This window comes from Cebidichthys violaceus, unplaced genomic scaffold, assembly GCF_023349555.1.
Source record: "Cebidichthys violaceus isolate CVI_PGR_0920_01 unplaced genomic scaffold, fCebVio1.0.p SCAF_26, whole genome shotgun sequence".
Taxonomy (NCBI): domain Eukaryota; kingdom Metazoa; phylum Chordata; class Actinopteri; order Perciformes; family Stichaeidae; genus Cebidichthys; species Cebidichthys violaceus.
Window position 1 is genome coordinate 6886710 of NW_027176439.1, and position 21849 is coordinate 6908558.

Below are 21849 nucleotides of genomic sequence, written 5' to 3' on the forward strand. Positions count from 1 at the left end.
GGCACAGGAGATTTGAGGCGACAGTCAATTCAACTCAATATACTTCCTCCACACACACACACACACACACACACACACACACACACACACACACACACACACACACACACACACACAGAATGACATCACTTGTGTTTACCTCTATATGTGAACATGAATATGTTTACATACAGACAGTATGCAGGTCAGCTGCCAGAACTGTGTTTCCCTCTTGCTATGCAGGTCGACAGGTCGGCTCAGTGGGTTCTTATCTTCATCAGGCCCAGTCCTCCCAGTCTTCCCAGTCTTCCCAGTCTTCCCAGTCTAGTGGACTAAAGAAAGCCGAATGTTCTGGGAGTTTTTTGGGGCACTGAGAGGTTTCAAGCTGTAAGGCTGGTGAGCTCACCTGGAAGGTGTTAGTCTGACCTGTATGAACCAGACTCAGAGTGATGGAGGTTTGATGGAGCGTTGATTGTTCATTTCTGATCACTTTTACTTTCAGGCTGAACTGATGACGTGACAGTGATCTGGTTTCTCCCTGCAATGGTTCAAAAAAGGGACTTTGAAAACCAAACCTCCTGACCTCTGTCCTCCTGTTCTCCTGACCTCTGTCCTCTGTCCTCCTGTTCTCATGTCCTCTGTCCTCCTGTTCTCATGTCCTCTGTCCTCCTGTCCTCCTGTCCTCTGTCCTCTGTTCTACTGTTCTCATGTCCTCTGTCCTCCTGTCCTCTGTCCTCCTGTTCTCATGTCCTCTGTCCTCCTGTCCTCTGTTCTCGGACTTTGAAAACCAAACCTCTTGTCCTCTGTCTTCAACCCTCCTGCTCTCCAGTCCTCTGTTCTCCTGTCCTCTTTTCTCCTGTCTTCGGTCCTCCTGTCCTTATGTATTATATTATATTACTCTTCAATATCATTGCAAATATTACTCTTAATAACTTGCATAATACCACTTTTCTATGTCAGCTTCTCTTAAGCGCTGTTGTTAGTATTACGTCTTAAACATTTTATATTTTTACTCTTATTTATCTCACTCTTATTTGCACTGATGTCAATATTACTTATCACTCTCTCGTTCCTTATGACACACATCTTGTTCTTGTTCTTAAAGATGAATACAGTTCTATCTTGTGTTATTTCATCTTATTATATCATGTTAATGTAACCCGGGGGATCAATCATGTGTTCTGGTTCTGACTTGTTGATCATTACTGAACTGGGCTTGAACTTATGATCTGTATTGTGTGCTATTAAGCGTGGTCACATATACGTAGTGGTTCTCTTTAGCATTAGCTCCTCTGTCCCGCTCAGTGACACATTTGGGGGATGCTCTCATAAATGAAGTGATATACACTTATATGTGTAAATGATATCCACAGATACAGACTTCAGTCTAACAGTGTCGGTGTACAGACCGACACGACTCTTTGTCCAGTGGCCATTGAGCCTGATTAACCCGACTAACCATGCTAAACCAGCTAGCATGCTACCGAGCTGCTACAGCTGACGCTGCCGCCATGTTGTGTTAGTGTGTGAGTAGTAGACATAAACAGCTGTCCGGGTCACAGGGTGTAGCTAACCGAACATGTGCGTACCTTCTCTGGACGTTGTCTTCAATCTCTACTGGAGCGTTTGGAGACTGGCTGATGAGTCTAAGTCTGATACAACATGAATAGAGCATTAGAAGAAGGAGGAGCTTTAAACTGGGCTTGTTGTTCTCTCCAGGTTTAGTGAGGCAAACACACTTCAGATCATGTGGACCAATGTGGACGAGTCAGAGCAGAGAATAAACTTGAGCACCAAACAGTGCTCATAGGTTGAGGTTCAGGCCCACTGAAGAGCACTCAGAGAGGCCCTGTAGAAGGAACCAGCGCTGACATCTGTACTGCCCTCTTGTCCCGTAGATCACTTTGCCTCCAGCATCAAAATAAACCTCTCCACTGTCTTCAACACAGCACACATTCCCTCCCTCTCTCTCCTCATACTCCCACCCACCATGCCCCACGCAGGACCCGCTGAGAGCTCCTCTTCCACCCACTCCATCCCGACTCAATCCCCATGGGAATGCATATATAGCGCAAATTGCTCTTGAGTGTCACTGTTCTCTGCCAGCTGCAGCGCTGATCTCTGCCTCTCTCCAGCTCTGAATGGCTCTTAGCCTGCAGAGATGTTGGTCCCAGAATAGAAAGCAGCTACTTCTGCCTCCACCTCTAATTCCCTGTTGGGATGAAAGCTGAATAAAGTCAATGGACCCGCCTGCGGAGGATCTCTTTGTCATAGAGCATTTCTGTCATTTGTTAGTGAAGCTCTAGTTGCAGACATTGCTCCCTATGTTTATCTGGGTCAGCCTTTTTTAGTGGAATCTGTTGAGTCGGGGCTGTAATTGGGTAGAGGACGTATTTTACTGCTGGGTCTTTAAGTGTGCTGTTTGTGTGCATTCATTCATATTGAGACTGATCTGACCCCATACAACCTCTTCACTTCAACTTATGTTGTAAAGACAAAACATCAGAAACTTGCCTCAGAGGGCTTTACAACCTGTGCACATAGGACGTCCTCTGTCCTCTGTTGTATTCATTGTTAGGAGGTTACACAGGGTCAGTGCTATAATAGGATGTGTACTGTGACTGTCACAATAATCATAACACATTTGAAATAGATTCAAATTTGAAAGTCAAGGACAGCGTAAGCAGAGTAAGAAGCAGGAAGGAAACACGAGGAAAACAAGTAAACACAGTTTCCACAGTTGTTCCCAGAAGGTTCTACAGTATATTACACACACACACACACACACACACACACACACACGTACAGGTAGTTTACAGATTCTGTTCCCTGCTTGTGTCCCCTTCACTCTGTTTAAATGGTGTTTGTGGGACTGTGTCTCCAGGCTGGAGAAGTCTACTTAGTGTTCTGGAACCATGTGAATCCTTCTCCCTGTGGATGGGAGGCTGAGGACTGAGTGCAGTGAGAGGCCTGGTACAAAGAGTGCTGAGTCAGGTAACATTCAGGTCACTGAGAAATTCATGCACTCAATGCAATAACAATTGACTTCCAAAAAAAACGATAATAGAGATAATTGATTGTCAGCTTAATGCTTAATATCAGAAGTCTTTTTCCACCAGGTTGGAGACCAAACCGTCTGAACTGTACTGTAGCTCAGATGAAATAGTAAAAACTGTGTGTTGTGATGCCAGCAGCAGTGAGTGTGGCTCCGTCTGTGAGGCCTGGTAAACAGCCTTGCTGCAGCATGCTGACAGTTAGAGGGTAAATAAAGCTCTGCAGCTATCAGGATGAGAGGACAGAAACAAGGATGAGTGTCCCCGTGTGGACTCGAGTCAGGAACAATCTCATGTCTGCGTGATGTGTTGAGACAACAGGGCTCTACTTCTCTATTCTGTGCTGGCAGTGGACCAGTATGACCACTCACTGCTGCTGGACTGTGAGCCTTTAAGTGTAAACACATGTGTCACGTTGCTCAAGAGCCCCTCAGCAGTAGTGGTTCAGCGAGCTGGAAGGTATTACTCACTCACCGTCTCATCCACCTTCCCCAGCTGCTTCGTTTCACATGTAGGGAGGAGTCTAGCTCTGCACACTGCCGTACGGTACGGAGGCATGACGGGTTCTGATGGGTCGTTGGCACCACAACATGAAGCCGACGGAAAGTCAATTAGGATGTTTATCGTGATGGACGCATGAATTTAACACATCCACATGACGGTCAGAGCGGTGCTATGTCCCAAAGTACAGAGACGTTTGTTTAGTTGTCTCAACCTAAGTTTACAACCATGATGCTTTTCCTAAACCTAACTAATGTTGGTTGCCTTAACGTAACGTGATATTGCTTCCATCAATGCAAATGCTGCAACTGTGTCCACCAAATATATTGCCAACTGTCCTTTGAAGGACATTCAATTTAAATGCTTTTGGAAAGTAGGTGTCACATTTTCACAAGATGGATATTTCAATTTGGAGCAAATCTTTTTTTGTTGCTTATTACGATGAATCTCTACACTGGCCCAGGCTGCTCAGACGACCTGAAGTGAACCCTGTTTCCTGGGAGAGCGCGTTGGTGTCCAGCTAGCGTTAGCGTGCTAGAGGCCGGCCCGTCTGTCCTGTGTGTGTCGGGGACAGTGCAGGACAGGCTGTTGTAGCTGGAGTGGGGTTGATGAACAGTGCGTAACTCCACACCTGAGCAAAACACACATGATTCACAACTGGTCTAATTTCTGCCATAGATGGTGCAGCTGGAGCCACAGCACCATACGATTATGAAAGGCACATCAGCTAACTGGCAAACTGAAGGACAGGACTTTACCTCCTTTTATTCAACTTTTACAACTAACAAGAGCTCTGGATGAAGCAGTAATACAAATGACATTATATGATGATCATTTTCATGATCTTGAAAAAAACCCTGAGTAGATAACTAGTCTAGTTTATCCAAACGATGAGTGTTCTTTACAGCAGCAGTGATCATTTGGGCAGAACCAGCTGTAGACACCATGTTATATATCATCATCTTAAAACTCATTTTAAAGTCACGCTTGTGTTCACCTGGCGACTCTATTCACTCTCCTTTCAGCTCCAGCTTGGTCTCTACAAATGCATGAGAAAAAAATACTGTCTGTTATTAATGAATTCATCCTTTAATTAGCCGGGATGGTCCCATTGAGATACAAGAGCGCCCTGGTAAAGACTGCAGCAGAAGCACTTTCATATAAAAACTGGACAGTCAGGCAACACAACACAAGGCATAGCAGCGACATCATAACACATTCCACCTGAGTCAAGCAACCTGTTTCCTCAAGGCTCGTCTGAAACAGAGCTTTAAAGAAGGGTGTAGGCTTAAGGAAATGAGAAGGGTGTAGGCTTAAGAAAAGGGTGTAGACTTAAGGGTGCATGAAAAGGGAGCGCTCTGAGCTAACCCTGGGGACACCTAAAATAATCTGATTTGCATTTTAATCTAGAGCAGTAGTTGTTTGAATTAAAGAGAACACCAGCAATCCACCAGACAGCATCTCAGGGGCGCAGGGAGAGACGGGAGGGAGGGAGACGAGTTCTTTGATCACATCAAAGTTCACCAATGTGACGTTAAAGAAGGTCCACAAAAAGCACAGAAGAGAGATCACATAGAAACGTTTGGAAGCAACCGAGGAGGAGGAAGACTTCCCTGAGTCCGGGTGAAGGCCTCCCGTCTTCTGCTGTTTGTTGTTGATGAGGGGTGAGGTGTGAATCTCACCTCACCCCTCATCCATTCGTATTCTGTGCAGCGCTGGAGGCCCGGATGCTCAGCTACAGCACATCTGTGTGGAAACAAGGCACACATCCTAATGCAGCCTCTCTCTTTAGAGATCCAGCCAGCGTGTCTGGATGTGATGAGGTTCACAAGATGGAACCGTAGGCTTGATACAAGAAGGCACTGTGGTGTCACCTGTTAGTGGACTGTTTTAAAGCCTCCAGGTCTCTATTTTGTACCTGTCTACCTACCTGTCTACCTACCTGCCTGTCTACCTACCTACCTGTCTACCTGTCTACCTACCTACCTGTCTACCTGTCTACCTACCTACCTGTCTACCTGCCTACCTGTCTACCTGTCTACCTACCTGCCTGTCTACCTACCTACCTGTCTACCTACCTACCTGTCTACTTGTCTACCTACCTACCTGTCTACGTGTCTACCTACCTACCTGTCTACCTGTCTACCTACCTACCTGTCTACCTACCTGTCTACCTGTCTACCTGCCTACCTGTCTACCTGTCTACCTGTCTACCTGTCTACCTTCCTGCCTGTCTACCTCTCTACTTGTCTACCTGTCTACCTGTCTACCTACCTGCCTGTCTACCTCTCTACCTGTCTACCTGTCTACCTACCTGTCTACCTGTCTACCTGTCTACCTACCTGCCTGTCTACCTGTCTACCTACCTACCTGTCTACCTCTCTACCTGTCTACCTGTCTACCTACCTGTCTACCTGTCTACCTGTGTGCCCTCTGCCCGTTCACTCATTGTTCATCACCAGAGTCTTCCACAAGCTTTTTCTCATCAGCTGTTCATGTTCACTATGATATTTTTGGATGAGTGTGTTTGGAGGCGGGCCTAAAGGGACGGGCTGTCAGTGTTTCTTGCTATATTTAGTGACGTTTTGAGCTCAAGCTGCTTTGATTGGAAAAGAGTTGGCAGGGCTGGCTTTTTACAAGACGGTAAAGATGTCCAACCCCGCTTTTAAGACTGCATACAGGTCGTACTTCAGGTTGTTATGCAGTGATAACTCTTTTAATCAAACAATCCATCACACCTTTTGTTTTCAGCGTACTTTCATGTATGGAGGAACCTCATCCATGTAAGACCTGACTGCTGATGTTTGCTGCGGTGGTTGTCTGACTCTCTCTGTGAGTCACAGTGAGAGTCAGTGCTGTGGCCTCAGAGCCTAAGCTAATTCTGTCTTTCTCTCATAAAACATAGAATTGATGTGACAGCAGATGCACAAGGCAAAGGAGCTTCAGTGATTTCACTTCAAAGAAGAGCAATAGTCAAGTCTGCTGGCAGAGGACCGTGGCAGCAGGTATTGTCTGTCTGCTAGTCTGGACCAGCTGATGATGGGATGGTTGCTGGGTGTGTCCTGCATCTGACTGTCATGCTGCAATTAGCATGTTTATAACTTTTACCCTGACTGCAGGCAGTATGGAGGTCAATTCATTCCCCAAACACAGAAGAAATAGAACAAACATATGTTTACGATACATCAAGTTCAATAAGCGCTCTCAATTTCTTTTGATACACAGTTCAACAGTAGAGATGCACTGATACCAACACTGAGTACCGGTAGTCAACTCCACACCGTGAGACACTCAGCTTATCACTTACACACCGGTATCTAATCGGCACTTTCACAACCTCACCCTCCTCTTGTGATGCAGGTGCTGAAGGGATGCAAGAAGCTGGCTATTTCAGTGTGTTCTGTGGGTCGGATCCCTGGAGGCTACATCACCAACCAGGTGTACAGCTGGGTGGACCCCGAGGGCCGGAGCGTTTCCCCGCCACCTGACGACCTTCAGGAGGCCGACCAGAGGCTGGGACACGGCATGGAGGAGAGGACGGTAAGAACCATCTGTGTCTGTCTGCTGGGTGTTCAAGAGAACAAACACAGTTGTAATAAATGGTTAAAGTAAATGGACTTGCCTTTCTATAGCTCCAGTTTCTGAAGTCAAACTATCGATGGTGTGGTTACATTTTGACTAACCACCAGTGTTTGTATGTCTTGAAGCTCTTTCTGGACATTACCACCACTGAACACTTCATTTGACATATTTTTATTAGGGCTGGGCAAGTTAACGCGTTATTATTGCGTTAACACGTTAATTAATTAACGCCGACAATTATTTTATTGTGCATTAACGCAGTTTTTTGTTTATTATTAAGAGGACATTTTTAACACAAGAGCCGCAGTGAGCGGTAACTGCTACTGTGTAAAGAATACTGCTGTTAAAAAGCACCTGATTTGTTTAAAATGTTATTGCACACCACGACTGAAGTTTATAGTAGAATAGTCAGTTGTCCAGAGCAGCCAACAGTAGCAGATCCAGCTGAGACCTTTGGTAAAGATGTCGTTGACACTGGATCAGGATCTGTTAAAACGTCTTTTAATGACTTGGTCAAGAGTGAAAGGTAAAGCTGGCCGAGTCCTGTACGAGCTGCCACATCTCCCCTTCTGGAACCTTAACAGGTTGCATGTTCTTTGTAGATTATTTGTTATAATTAAACACTTTGTATTCTAATTTATTCATTAAATCATAAAAATTCTACATTAGAATGGGGGGGGGGGGGGGACATCGTCGGGCGGTGGACAGACCGTACAGAAATAGAGACACCAAAGTGCATTGATCGTTACCGACACATCTCGATGCATCTTGACTCAATTCCACACTTCTGAATGTCACTTCTTCTCTGTAGGCAAATCTAGATATGGACGGTGGTCGCTCTCTGGGCCTAATGATCAGAGGTGGTGCTGAGTATGGACTGGGGATCTACATCACTGGAGTGGACCCTGGATCTGCTGCAGATGCTGGTGCACTACAGGTACCTCAACTCAACCTTTGAATAGCATTGCTACATTACACCACACAACCGTTCCTCCGTGTGCATCAATGAGAATTCTTTATCTGTGAGACGGTGGCAGAGTATCATCACCTGAGGTTATCTATAAGAACACATTATTCTAGGTTTCACTTATTGTCTCCCCGGCATGTTTGGTCAGAACATTCCTACATCAACTCAAACGTTCCCATAGCCCAACCGATCAATGCTTCCTGTAGAATGCTCCCTTATATTCCATTAAACTACAGATGTACTTTAAAGTGTTTGATTCACGACAGTGCATGTGAGGAACTAATGCTGACTAGAACTCAAATCAGAGTCATGTTGAGAATCATTGGTCAAGTGTGTGTAAACATACGAGGAATTATTGACCAGTTGTGAGGTTCCTCTTGTGTCCTGTTCCAAGAACAATCTACAAGAAGATATTAATAATCATACAGCTAAACACAAGGACAACACAGCTGAACACAGAGGTAAAAATAAACCTAGAGCTATTATGTAGAAACAGAAGGTTCCTCTGCCATTATATCTAAGTCCAATAGACAGAGTCTGCTCCTCTGACTGCAGCTTCAGTGTGTGTGTGTGTGTGTGTGTGTGTGTGTGTGTGTGTGTGTGTGTGTGTGTGTGTGTGTGTGTGTGTGTGTGTGTGTGTGTGCACGTGTCCCCTAATATAATGGTAGGGTAAACACTGAAATGCGTTGCAGACATAATGGTTAATGTGACAGATTGCCGACTAACAAATGGAATTAAAATGTCGGAGTCATTTAAATGTTAGGTAGTCAAACAACCTGAAACATGAACAAACTCTGGGCTGGCCCTTTAAATCTTTGTCCTAGATTTAATGAGTTGTTGACAGGAAGATTTCTCTCAATGTTCTAACATCTGACGTGGATTCTGATGAACCTGGTACCATTCTGGTCACCTACTGAGTGTTAGACAGCTCGAGCTGCTGTCGGCGCTAACATCTGCTACCTGCCTTACAGTTCATTCAGCCAGATGAATTCACAGGTCTACAAAAAATGCTTTATCAGCCACACTGAATGTGTGCTGCGTGTTTTCAGGTCAGCTTTCTGCATCAACAAGCAGGCCACTCTCACTCTGCTGTTCTGTTCAACCGGCCTGAGGGAAGAAGAACAGCAGCCAGTGTTTCCTATCTGTGAACAAGATGACTGAGTCCTCAGTGTGGCTTTCATGATAATATCACACTGTGTCCTACGTGGGAATGAAAATAAAATGCCAAAACCCATTGAGACACCTGGAAAGAAACAGCCTTACATAGAGAGAGTACATCAAAAGAGGCAGAAGTTATTTTAGGCATTCTACACATTCAAGTGTCGTCCCTTGACAGATGCAGTGTGACATTTATCAAGTTCTTTCACAGAGAGATGGACTTGAAGGGTTGGCTGCTCATGCTGTGAAAGACGTTGTGAGAGCAGGAACAATGGAGAGAGCAGAGAGGGTGAAATCCACATATTCAAATACATACACTGGATCTCCAAGTGTCATAGATATAGATACGTTGAGACTCCGTCTCTTCTGTAGTCCTCTCCTCTTCATAGACTCGTGTGTTCTTCTGGTGACGGTGCGTCTGGAGGGAGGCTCCTACGTGACGTCATTCATGATCCTGAGAACGTTCCTCAGACCCACGTCTTCTCAACACTAGTCGTCCTGCAGTTTGTATCTCTTCACTTCTCTGTGGCGTCTGTTAGCTCGTCTTTAGTTTATCTCTACTTCTCAACACGCTGCATCAACGTAGTGATGAAGACTCCTCCACCGCTGCATCAACGTAGTGATGAAGACTCCTCCACACGCTGCATCAACGTAGTGATGAAGACTCCTCCACCGCTGCATCAACGTAGTGATGAAGACTCCTCCACACGCTGCATCAACGTAGTGATGAAGACTCCTCCACACGCTGCATCAACGTAGTGATGAAGACTCCTCCACACGCTGCATCAACGTAGTGATGAAGACTCCTCCACCGCTGCATCAACGTAGTGATGAAGACTTCTCCACCGCTGGTTTGGTGATTTACTGATCAATCAATCAATCAATCAATCAATCAATTAATTAATTAACGCGTTAACTTGCCCAGCACTACTAATAATACTAATAACTCATAAAGACACAGTAATCATCACTGTACTTAATAATAGTAACTAATGATTGTAAGAATTACAGATACTTGAACCCAAAAGCACAACTCAGAGACAAAATACAAATCTAGTTCTTTGTACTAGTGTTCAGTCAAACAGTCAAACAAAAAACCAGGGTCGAGTCAACAGACAGGATCAGGATCAACATGAAGGTACGCTGGAGACCACAAGAACACACGAAACAATCTAGCAGAGAACAAGTGAGTGGACCTAAGTAGTGAGGACTAATGAGGGGATGGGCTGCAGGTGAGGTAGACGAGGAGGACCAGGTGAGGAGGATGACAGGTGATGAATGACAGGAGAGTTAAATAACAGACAGGATGAAAACAAACTGAGATGAAGGGGAATTCATGACAAATAATACTAATAAGTAATGAAGAGACACAGGTATCATTACAGTAGAGGCGTTTTCTCTCTGTAGACCGTGTGCACAGCGTGTCGGCTGCTAAAACACTTCCTGGAAGGCTGTTCTTGTGCGTCCTCGCTCCTCGCTCCTCTCTCCTCAGAGCTAAGAGCTTTGGGACGGCTGTCAACATGGCGGCGCAGAACAACTTCAATAATCGAGGAGCGAGGAAATGACAAATAAGAGACTTAGGATGTACTTAGGATGTCTCTGTTATCGCTTGAGAGAAACCAAATCTATATTAAGATTTAAAAGAAACAAGCTGGTTTACAAACCTCTCCGTGAGCTGGGTGTGTCCGACTCGTTGTTGTTGTAATTCAGGGCACCACATGGGAAGGTTAGCTTCTCCTGCCCCGTTCCGCACACATGGGGAAGTTTGCCTCCAGGGCTTCATGGTTCAAATCTGTCCTTTCTGGCAGAAAGTCCTGAAGGCAAACTTCTCCCATGTGTGTGTGTGTGTGTGTGTGTGTGTGTGTGTGTGTGTGGCAGTAAGATGGAGGCTGGGCACTGCAGCAGCTGATCACTAATTATCTTATTAGGAGTAACATCAAGGCATGCCCTCAGGACTTACTAGATGGAAGTTAGAGGACTTGGACTAACTTTGATTCCAACATTTTCAAAGACAACATATTTATGTTTATTAGTAGTTATATTATGTTGTATATTTAACTAGACTGATACTACTATTCTCCAGTTAATGTACTATTAATTAATGAACGCTGTTATTAATACCAACCGTGTCTGAAGCCAGAATGCGTAACTCTCTGGAACAGAGAATCGTTCCCTCTCTATGCACTGACTCTGTGGTACTGTAGTGGTACTGTAGTGGTACTGTGATGGTGCTGTAGTGGTACTGTGATGGTGCTGTGGTGGTGCTGTAGTGGTACTGTGGTGGTGCTGTAGTGGTACTGTAGTGGTACTGTAGTGGTACTGTGATGGTGCTGTAGTGGTACTGTGATGGTGCTGTGGTGGTACTGTAGTGGTACTGTGATGGTGCTGTAGTGGTACTGTGGTGGTGCTGTGGTGGTACTGTAGTGGTACTGTAGTGGTACTGTAGTGGTACTGTGATGGTGCTGTAGTGGTACTGTGATGGTGCTGTGGTGGTACTGTAGTGGTACTGTGATGGTGCTGTAGTGGTACTGTGATGGTGCTGTGGTGGTACTGTAGTGGTACTGTAGTGGTACCGTGGTGGTGCTGTAGTGGTACTGTAGTGGTACTGTGATGGTGCTGTAGTGGTACTGTGATGGTGCTGTGGTGGTACTGTAGTGGTACTGTGATGGTGCTGTGGTGGTACTGTGGTGGTGCTGTAGTGGTACTGTGGTGGTACTGTGGTGGTGCTGTGGTGGTGCTGTAGTGGTACTGTGGTGGTACTGTGGTGGTACTGTGGTGGTACTGTGATGGTACTGTAGTGGTACTGTGGTGGTGCTGTAGTGGTACTGTAGTGGTACTGTAGTGGTACTGTGATGGTGCTGTAGTGGTACTGTGGTGGTACTGTGGTGGTACTGTAGTGGTACTGTGGTGGTACTGTGGTGGTACTGTGATGGTACTGTAGTGGTACTGTGGTGGTACTGTAGTGGTACTGTGATGGTGCTGTAGTGGTACTGTGGTGGTACTGTAGTGGTACTGTGATGGTACTGTAGTGGTACTGTGGTGGTACTGTAGTGGTACTGTGATGGTGCTGTAGTGGTACTGTGATGGTGCTGTAGTGGTACTGTGATGGTGCTGTGGTGGTGCTGTAGTGGTACTGTGATGGTGCTGTGGTGGTACTGTAGTGGTACTGTAGTGGTGCTGTAGTGGTACTGTAGTGGTGCTGTAGTGGTACTGTAGTGGTACTGTGATGGTGCTGTAGTGGTACTGTGATGGTGCTGTAGTGGTGCTGTAGTGGTACTGTGATGGTGCTGTGGTGGTGCTGTAGTGGTACTGTGATGATGCTGTGGTGGTACTGTAGTGGTGCTGTAGTGGTGCTGTGGTGGTGCTGTAGTGGTACTGTAGTGGTGCTGTGATGGTGCTGTAGTGGTACTGTGATGGTGCTGTGGTGGTACTGTAGTGGTGCTGTAGTGGTGCTGTGGTGGTGCTGTAGTGGTACTGTAGTGGTGCTGTGATGGTACTGTAGTGGTACTGTAGTGGTACTGTGATGGTGCTGTAGTGGTACTGTGATGGTGCTGTGGTGGTGCTGTAGTGGTGCTGTGGTGGTACTGTAGTGGTACTGTGGTGGTACTGTGGTGGTACTGTGGTGGTACTGTGATGGTGCTGTGGTGGTACTGTGATGGTGCTGTAGTGGTACTGTAGTGCTGCTCTTAATTGAACTGCTCTTAATTGAACTGCTCTGTTGTAGGTGGGAGACCAGATCATGGAAATCAACGGTCACAGCTTTCTCACCATCTCCCACGATGAGGCAGTTCAAATCCTCAAAACAGGACGCCGCCTGCTGATGAAGGTGAGGGGCGTCGGTCGTCTGCCTCATGCACGCACGGTGGTCGATGAGACCAAGTGGATCTGCAGTCAGGCCATCGCTGAAACCAACGCTACAGCCACCAACCCCACGGTCACTGCTGGCGTCCAAGGCAGTGTCAGTGCCGGTATCTGCAGTTCACGGTGAGTCCATTCTACTACATGTAAAGTCAGTGCCTGTCAGTGGAGTTGGAGTTAGTGTCATTGATAACTGATCTGTGCGTCTTTGTCAGTGTGAAGTAGGGCTGGATGGAAGTTTTTCAGTGAATGAACAAACTAAACTTTAAATTTGAACTGAGTGTAATGAATGATCACTGAACAAATCAGTAGATTGTGCTTTAACGTTCTGAATGTATTAGGATTTTAAAGACAGAGGTATTGATGTTCATATATATCATTTGTTTCTCCAACATGCTGCGCTTTGTTTTCTTCTTTGTTGCAGACCATCCTCAGCCAAAGTTACACCAGTATTAGGAAAGGTAAGAGTGCATTACTGTCCTGTGCATACATACCACGACTCTTCACACGTTAAACCGTCTGTGTAAAGTCATTACCAGTGAGAAGAACTGTCTCCAAGCTGAGCAGCTTAGAAAGATAGCAGTGATGGAGTCCTGAAGGCAAACACATTGTGACTGCCCTGCAGCGTTCAGGTGCATTGTCCCTGAGCTCAGTCACCTGTTTCTGCACAGGATGAGAGGAAGGCTGATGGAAGGTCTGCTTCTATCTGCATGCTGCTGGATGTGAAGAGTCACATGTGTGTGAACCTCTCTTCTCTCATCTGTTCCTCCAGCCAGCAGTGTTCAGAGGTGTGGGCCCGCCGGGTGCTCAGGTGTCTCTGGAGCAGCAGGCCTACATGCTGCTGACGGAGCCAGAGAGGCAGACCATGGCCTACTACCTGCAGGAGTACCAGGAGGGACACATAGAAGTGGAGCCACTGGCCATGGCTCTGTTTGAGCTCTTTAACACACATGCAAAGGTGCAGCGACTCTGCAGCTGGTCTCTGTGTTTGACCTTGTAAAATAAAGTCCTCACTGTGTTAGAATGTGTGAATACATAACCTGATAATAAGACCAGCTCATCTGTCCTGAACAAGGCTTCTTTACAGAAACGTGTTGGCACTACTGTCTCATGAGACACCCTTTATGAACGGTGTTAAAGCTGTAACCAAATGCTTCCTCTCATGCTTGATCTCATCACAGCTCTGTGTTCACTTCTCCAATCCTGCAGTTGTCCATGTTGTCTGAGGTGAGGAGTCTGGTTCCTCCCCAGGACCTGGAGCTGTACGACAGGCTGGTGCTGCACCGTGAGAGGGAGGCCAACCAGACCTGGCACCGGGGCCTGGGAGCGCTGCATCCACAGGGCCACTGCAACCACTCGACTTCTGTGATCCACGACACGGACCACACCGCCCCTGCTACGGTAGATCCTGTATCTACTACACACAGACATGTGACATGTAACATGCAGTATGTGTTTATATGATCAAAGCATGCAGTCCTGTACATGAGCACAGTGTCTATGTTCTGTTCTCATGTTTCAGCTTTGCTCGTATCTTAGATCACTTAGACCCACATAGATCACTGAAGGTGTGTGTGTGTGTGTGTGTGTGTGTGTGTGTGTGTGTGTGTGTGTGTGTGTGTGTGTGTGTGTGTGTGTGTGTGTGTGTGTGTGTGTGTGTGTGTGTGTGTGTGTGTGTGTCACTGCACATGTCATGTATCTCCCTCTCCTCCAGTCTTTGACACAGTCAGCGCCTCTGTATTGATGTTTTACTGTGGCCCGCATCAGTCCACAGAGACCTCATTGTGCTGGTCTGCTCTGATCCACTTCCTCCAGCAGTGTGGGTCCAGAAGACCTGACACTGCACGTTAGTCTGACAACTGTTTGACTCTAGCTTGAGCAGCTTCCTCTGCATCCTGATGTTTTCAGTTTGTTTCTATAGTTCTGTAGCTTCTCAGTGGTGCTCCTTATGTATTCAATCCCAACAACTGGTTCTGCACCGGCAGCTACCAGGTAGCGCACGAGAGCGGGCCGGACTGGAATCGTCACGAAGCCACAGCTCCACTTCTTTGTTCTTATTGTCTTCATGTAATCCGTGTCTGTCTGTGACGCGATCAGGGACATATTTAGGACTTATGTTCTGGAATGAACAAAGTCTAAGGACACTGCAACATGTTGACGATCTTCATATCTACCTTCACATAACAAATAAAAAAATCATAATATAATATAAGAGACAACCAGCAAATAATGTCATTCTCTTTTACTTACGAGAGCATAATATTAATGTCATTCAGAGTCAGTTGTGAGATTTCATTTAATTATTTTGAGTGAACAAACATACGGTCAAGGCAATGAGAAACAGCAGATCAGCAACTCCTGTTGAATTCTCGTCCGGCGGCTTTGAAGAGGATGAATGAACGCTTTGTGAAGGGCTGTCTGATGACGTGGTGAAGCAGTCAAGTATTGTAAATTTAGCGTGTCGACCGTCATCTACTGTGGTGGTACTGACGATGGAGAAGGTCCTCGTACGACACCACTTCATAACTGTATGATTAGCTTACTGTAGTCACAGCTGAGTGAGTGTTTTTATTTGAATAAAAAAGCTCGCTCAGCTGCATGAAAACACTGATGACTGTCTGATAGAAGAGGACAAAGTCAATAACAGAACCAAAGCAACAGACATGATTCTCAGGTTGTTATCACACAGCTGACTACTTGATCAGATAATTGTTGGTCCTTCCTCTTCACTTATTGGTCGACTGCTTTTTAATTTCATGTCACGATGCTAATGTCTAACCGTCTTTGCTTCCTTACGCTACCTGTACTGAGTCAGTATTTCACATTCAGCCCCACAGTGACACAATGCCTCATGCTGTTTCTTTCAGACTGAATGGACAGAAACACACCAGGAGAACACGAATGCCTTCCAGAACATGGAGCTGGTGTGTGTCCTTCTTTGTTTTATTTAATATGACAATATGCATATGCAGGTAAACTGTCTCTGTGAATGATTTCCACATGTGTCCATCTTTTAAAATTAAAAAAGTTCAAATACACCCTGAAGGAGATCACAGATTCTTCTGTGTGAGAGATGACATCTGAATTCAGAAGGCGTATGGTTGTATTTCTGTGTAAGAATGTTTCCCTTATTGACATTTAATGAGTTCATTTAGTTTATTTATCAGACTCGTTGCTCGGGTGCAATGCATCATGGTACATGTAGGCACAGCCGGCACGGTACCCAGCAGGAGAAGCCTGCTTGCTCGGTCAATATAGCACACAATGAGAAATGTATATTTATTCTTCCACTCTTTATGCCGTATACAGCTCCAGGTTTTGCTACGTCAACCAGGACTGAGATCTTAAAGACGGTAAAGACTCATGAGGCTCTGAGAGAGGAGCTCCACCCTCCATGTGGGACTCATGTATACTGTTGCCTTGTTTTCATTGACAGGATGAAAGGCAGGCTGCAGATGGATCTCCTCCGTTCTTCAGGACCGTTCTTCTCCAGGCTCAGACCAAGCCGTCTAAGGAGAAGGAGAAGAAGCCTTCAGCTAGGCGGATGCAGCCCCGTTCCAGCCTGCTCTTCACTGGCCCCGCCTGGCTGCTCCAGGAGTGCCTCCACAAGTCGCTCAAAGCCCTCCCCACCACCCAGCAGCCCTCGCCGGTCTCTGCCTATCACTCGTGCTCTGGGGCGAGCCACCACGCTTCGCTAAACGCTCTCCATCACACCTGCCAGAGTTCCCTTCAACTCTCTAAGTCTGAACACCCGAACCCCCCCCACTTCGCTCATCACTTCCACCACCACGCTGCCCACCACAGCCAGCCCAGTTCAGGACACCACACCTGTCCAGGCTTCCTACACCACCGGGACTCCTCCAGCTCTGCAAAGCCAGAGGCATCTGTCAGACTCGCTTCCAGATCCAGCTCCTATGAGAAGTCCTCCTACTTGTCAAAGTCTGCGTCCTCTTCCAAGGCAGCCTCTCCCATGCAATCCCCTCATCCATCACCCCATCTCTCGCCATTCCCCTCTCCCTGCCCCTCCCCCTGCCCCTCCCTCATCACACCTGCTCCGCCCTGTGGTCTAGACCGTCCCTGCTCACCTGCCTTCACCCACAATGTGATCATAACGAACATGAACCGGCTGTCTGCAGACTCCAGACAGCAGCAAAGAGGTACAGAGAGTGTGTCTCTGTGAGAGTGTCTGTGTTCGGCTGTGGGTGTGTGTGTATGTATATATATATATATATATATATATATATATATATAATATATAATATATATATATATATATATTGTTGTATGTAGTGATTGTTTGTACATCGTCTCTTCCAGGGTCCACCCTGTCCCAGCTGTCAGACAGCGGACAGACTCTGAGTGAGGACAGCGGGGTGGACATAGCCGAGGCAGGAGGCCTCAGTAAGGACGGCAGCCCTCGACCCAGCAAGAACCAGCAAGGCAATCTGGACCAGCCGGGGACCCGTGTACTACCCCCAGGGACCAGACAAGTGAGTGAGAGTGTGTAATCAGAGGCAGTCAGTGTGCTGTAGTCAGCTGTATGTAAGGTGACGGACGTCGTGTGAAGAATGAAGCTTGAACCTTTCATTTGTTGGATTTTCGGTTCAGCATTGCTATAAAAAGTGTTGTCGGTGAATCCCTGATTCCACTTTTGACAAAAGGTGACGTGTCTGCAGGTCTGATCTCTACAACTTGACGTTCATCGCTCTCAGTCGCTCTTTCTTCTGACTGCTTCTCTGTTTGTGTCCCAGCAGACCGGCTCACCGGTCCCGGTTCCCACAGCTACTTTGGTACGAGTGACGAAAAATGCCAACACCCTTGGCATTGCTATAGAGGGAGGAGCCAACACACGGCAACCGTTGCCACGCGTTGTCACCATTCAGGTGAGGAAGTGCCAGATGGAGGTCGGGGGCGGGGCCTGTGAAGTGGCAGACCAGGTTTGTGTTCCCATCTGTTAAGAAGGAGGACCAGAGGGTGTGCTCTAGTTATCTTGGGGGGGGGGGGGTACTACAGGGATGTGAGGTAATTGCTATAAGCCATCCGGTTCTTGTGAAGGGAACCTCCCAAAGGAGAGCTTTGTGTAATCGGCACAGAGTCAAACACTTACAGTTGGTGTTGGACTGGACCAGGGTTGTTTTCATGGACAATATCTCAGGAGGGAGAGATGTGACACCTTTGGAGACACACAAGGCTTCATACAATGTCTCACACATCTAATACGTTTCCAGTGTCCTCACTCCGCTCTACAGTGATCCTGCTCTCAGGTCTGTGCACCGTAACGCTCTCCAAGGTGCCGGACAGCTCCTAAACCGCTGGATAGCTCCAGAGCTGCTCTGCAGCAGGATCAGGCTTGCCTACAGCCACCAATGACAGCAGAGGAGTTCTGTGTTTGTTACATAAACCATGCTCACAAATCACTGCTCACTTTGGTGAACGCAGGCAGTAAACAGTCGAGAACAAAAAGGAAGTGATTCAAATCCCGGTGACCCTTCAACCCTAACGTGTCTCAAAGTGTGATCAAGTTGTCTTGACCAGTTTGATCGACAGCAGGGACACAGTTTACTGTTCACATCATTAGTCACATCATGAAATGGTGCTGTCTTCCTAAATGATGTCACATTATTGTTTCCCTTCATGTTGACAGAAAGGAGGCTCCGCCCATAACTGTGGTCAGCTGAAGGTGGGTCAGGTCATCCTGGAGGTCAACGGCGTGTCTCTGAGAGGTCTGGAGCACAAGGACGCTGCTCAGATCATCGCTGAGGCCTTCAAGACCAAAGACGAGGACCAGATCCAGTTCCTGGTTGTGGAGCCGGGACTCTAGCATGAGGACTTGTTCTAAGAAGAAAGAGGGAACCGCATCACCTCCACAAGTCCTCTTTGTGATGGGATCGGTGAAAAGACATTTGATTATTGCACTCTACTCAAAAAGAAAAGGATATTACATTAATATTTACCATATCGGTCCTGTGTGAGTTAGATGCTGTTTCTTCTGTTTCACTCGTCTTCAAACCCATTTGTTTCCACAGAAGGACTGAATGAGCACTGAATGAGGACTGAATGAGGACTGAATGAGGACTGAATGAGTACTGTGAATGAGTACTGAAGGAGTACTGAAGGAGTACTGAAGGAGTACTGAAGGAGTACTGAAGGAGGACTGAAGGAGGACTGAAGGAGGACTGAAGGAGGACTGAAGGAGTACTGAAGGAGTACTGAAGGAGGACTGAAGGAGGACTGAATGATGACTGAAGGAGTACTGAAGGAGGACTGAAGGAGGACTGAATGAGTACTGTGAATGAGGACTGAATGAGGACTGAATGAGTACTGTGAATGAGGACTGAAGGAGGACTGAGGGAGGACTGAAGGAGTTCTGAAGGAGTTCTGAATGAGTACTGAAGGAGTACTGTGAATGAGGACTGAATGAGGACTGAATGAGGACTGTGAATGAGGACTGAAGGAGGACTGAAGGAGGACTGTGAATGAGGACTGAATGAGGACTGAAGGAGGACTGAAGGAGGACTGAAGGAGTACTGAAGGAGGCCTGAAGGAGGACTGAAGGAGGCCTGAAGGAGGACTGAATGAGTACTGTGAATGAGGACTGAAGGAGTTCTGAGTGAGTACTGAAGGAGTACTGTGAATGAGGACTGAATGAGGACTGAAGGAGGACTGAAGGAGGACTGTGAATGAGGACTGAAGGAGGACTGAAGGAGGACTGAAGGAGGACTGAATGAGGACTGTGAATGAGGACTGAAGGAGGACTGAAGGAGGACTGAAGGAGGACTGTGAATGAGGACTGAAGGAGGACTGAAGGAGGACTGAAGGAGGACTGAATGAGGACTGTGAATGAGAACTGAAGGAGGACTGAAGGAGTTCTGAGTGAGTACTGAAGGAGTACTGTGAATGAGGACTGAAGGAGGACTGAAGGAGGACTGTGAATGAGGACTGAATGAGGACTGAAGGAGGACTGAAGGAGGACTGAATGAGGACTGTGAATGAGGACTGAAGGAGGACTGAAGGAGTTCTGAATGAGTTCTGAATGAGGACTGAATGAGGACTGAATGAGTTCTGAATGAGTTCTGAATGAGTACTGAAGGAGTACTGTGAATGAGGACTGAAGGAGGACTGAAGGAGGACTGTGAATGAGGACTGAATGAGGACTGAAGGAGGACTGAAGGAGGACTGAATGAGGACTGTGAATGAGGACTGAAGGAGGACTGAAGGAGTTCTGAATGAGGACTGAATGAGGACTGAATGAGGACTGAAGGAGTTCTGAATGAGTTCTGAAGGAGTTCTGATGGTGATGTGGGTCACTCCACATCATTTAAAGCGGACTCTTGTGTTCCAGTCTTCAGGGGTCTGTGTGTCGGTGGTTCTTCAGAGGTTCTGAGGAGGCCCAGCTGCTCTGAAGAGTCTCTTCATGTGTTCATTGAGTGAATCACAGCTCAGATCTCATCTTCATCTTTTAACATCGACCTCCAGCTTAATACTGTGACCTTTGATGAGGCGACGCTGAGGAAGTTGATCTACTCATTGATTTAGAGGATGACTTTAAAAAGAGCATAAACAGTAGAACTCTGTCAATGCACTGAACACATTGAAAAGTAAGACCTGTGGTTCAAGTGTAAATATGAATATCAACCAAAAAGATGATACATATATATATATATATAAACTGTATAATAGATAAATGTGCCTACTGTATGTACTTTTCACGTTACTAAAAGTCTAATATTTCATAATATTAGCTTCCCTCTGTACTGAATACTGGCAGCTTGACTGAGCGGTGTCAAGGTTTCATTAGAACAGAACCTTGAACAGAACCTCTGATGAGTTCACATGGAAGTGAACTTGTGACAGCTGACTGACCACCACTCATTCATGCATGACTCATCCCACATCTCAAACAGCATTAATAACAAAACTACACATTGTTACATTATTCAGAGATCTACAGAATTCAAACATTTCTTTAATTCACTAAATAATTCACTTTGTGTACAGAAGTCCTCCTTCAGTGACCAAAATGTCTCTTTAGTATTTGATCTATATGTACTTTAATATCTATAACACAACTGTTATTATATGACAGCTTGTTCGACAGGATTACTAGTATTTTAGTAACTCTTCTTCTCATTACTTTAGCTATGATCCACAAGACAGCCAAGTTATTTGAGACAATAGTAGAACACGCTGGTTATGATGGTCACACTATATTTTTTTACTCTGATGACATAATCCCACTACAGTGATAGTATGATTATGATCATGATAATAATCATACAGTGATATGATTCATGATCAGATGAATGAGGGATGCAACATGAAGAGTCTGGATTCAGGGATGAAGTGTTGAATATTGAATGATGTGTAAATGAAACAACGTTCTTTTCTTTTGTTTTTGTCAAATGTTGAATAATTATATATATATATATATATTTTATGAAAACTATTTACAGAGATGTACTGTATATCTGAGAGGGTAGAGCATCATGTTAAATACAATCATGTAACCCTTTGTGCCTAACTGCTGACACCTTTAGTGTTTCCTTTCCTCTGTCCTACCACTATATCTCCTCACAGAACATCCTCAACGACTCACTCCTTATTCTATTGACTCATATCTTTTTATTTTCCACAAAAACAGTGAAAAACTCCCAAACATCCCCAAACAGAAATGTGATGACTCAATAAAGAAGTCTGATCAAACTGAAGGATCTGTTGAGTGTTTCATGAAAAGAGTATTTTTGACGTTGT

The 21849-nt window shown here is 45.9% G+C and overlaps 1 protein-coding gene across 2 annotated transcripts in view; it reads left to right on the forward strand.

The window, feature by feature from the left end:
- whrnb (whirlin b) overlaps positions 1-21801 on the forward strand; it is a 27063-nt gene extending 5262 nt beyond the window's left edge. The window contains exons 2-12 of one of the 2 annotated variants that reach the window (XM_068720830.1): positions 6894-7073; positions 7927-8052; positions 12965-13224; positions 13523-13559; positions 13871-14056; positions 14308-14499; positions 15966-16022; positions 16535-17255; positions 17416-17588; positions 17850-17981; positions 18743-21801. In XM_068720830.1, the coding sequence (XP_068576931.1) occupies positions 6894-7073; positions 7927-8052; positions 12965-13224; positions 13523-13559; positions 13871-14056; positions 14308-14499; positions 15966-16022; positions 16535-17255; positions 17416-17588; positions 17850-17981; positions 18743-18919 (2241 nt within the window). In that variant the 3' untranslated portion in view covers positions 18920-21801. The remainder of the gene's footprint in view (positions 1-6893; positions 7074-7926; positions 8053-12964; positions 13225-13522; positions 13560-13870; positions 14057-14307; positions 14500-15965; positions 16023-16534; positions 17256-17415; positions 17589-17849; positions 17982-18742) is intronic. The other variant, XM_068720831.1, reaches the window with a different exon arrangement.
- Positions 21802-21849: the final 48 nt, after the last annotated feature.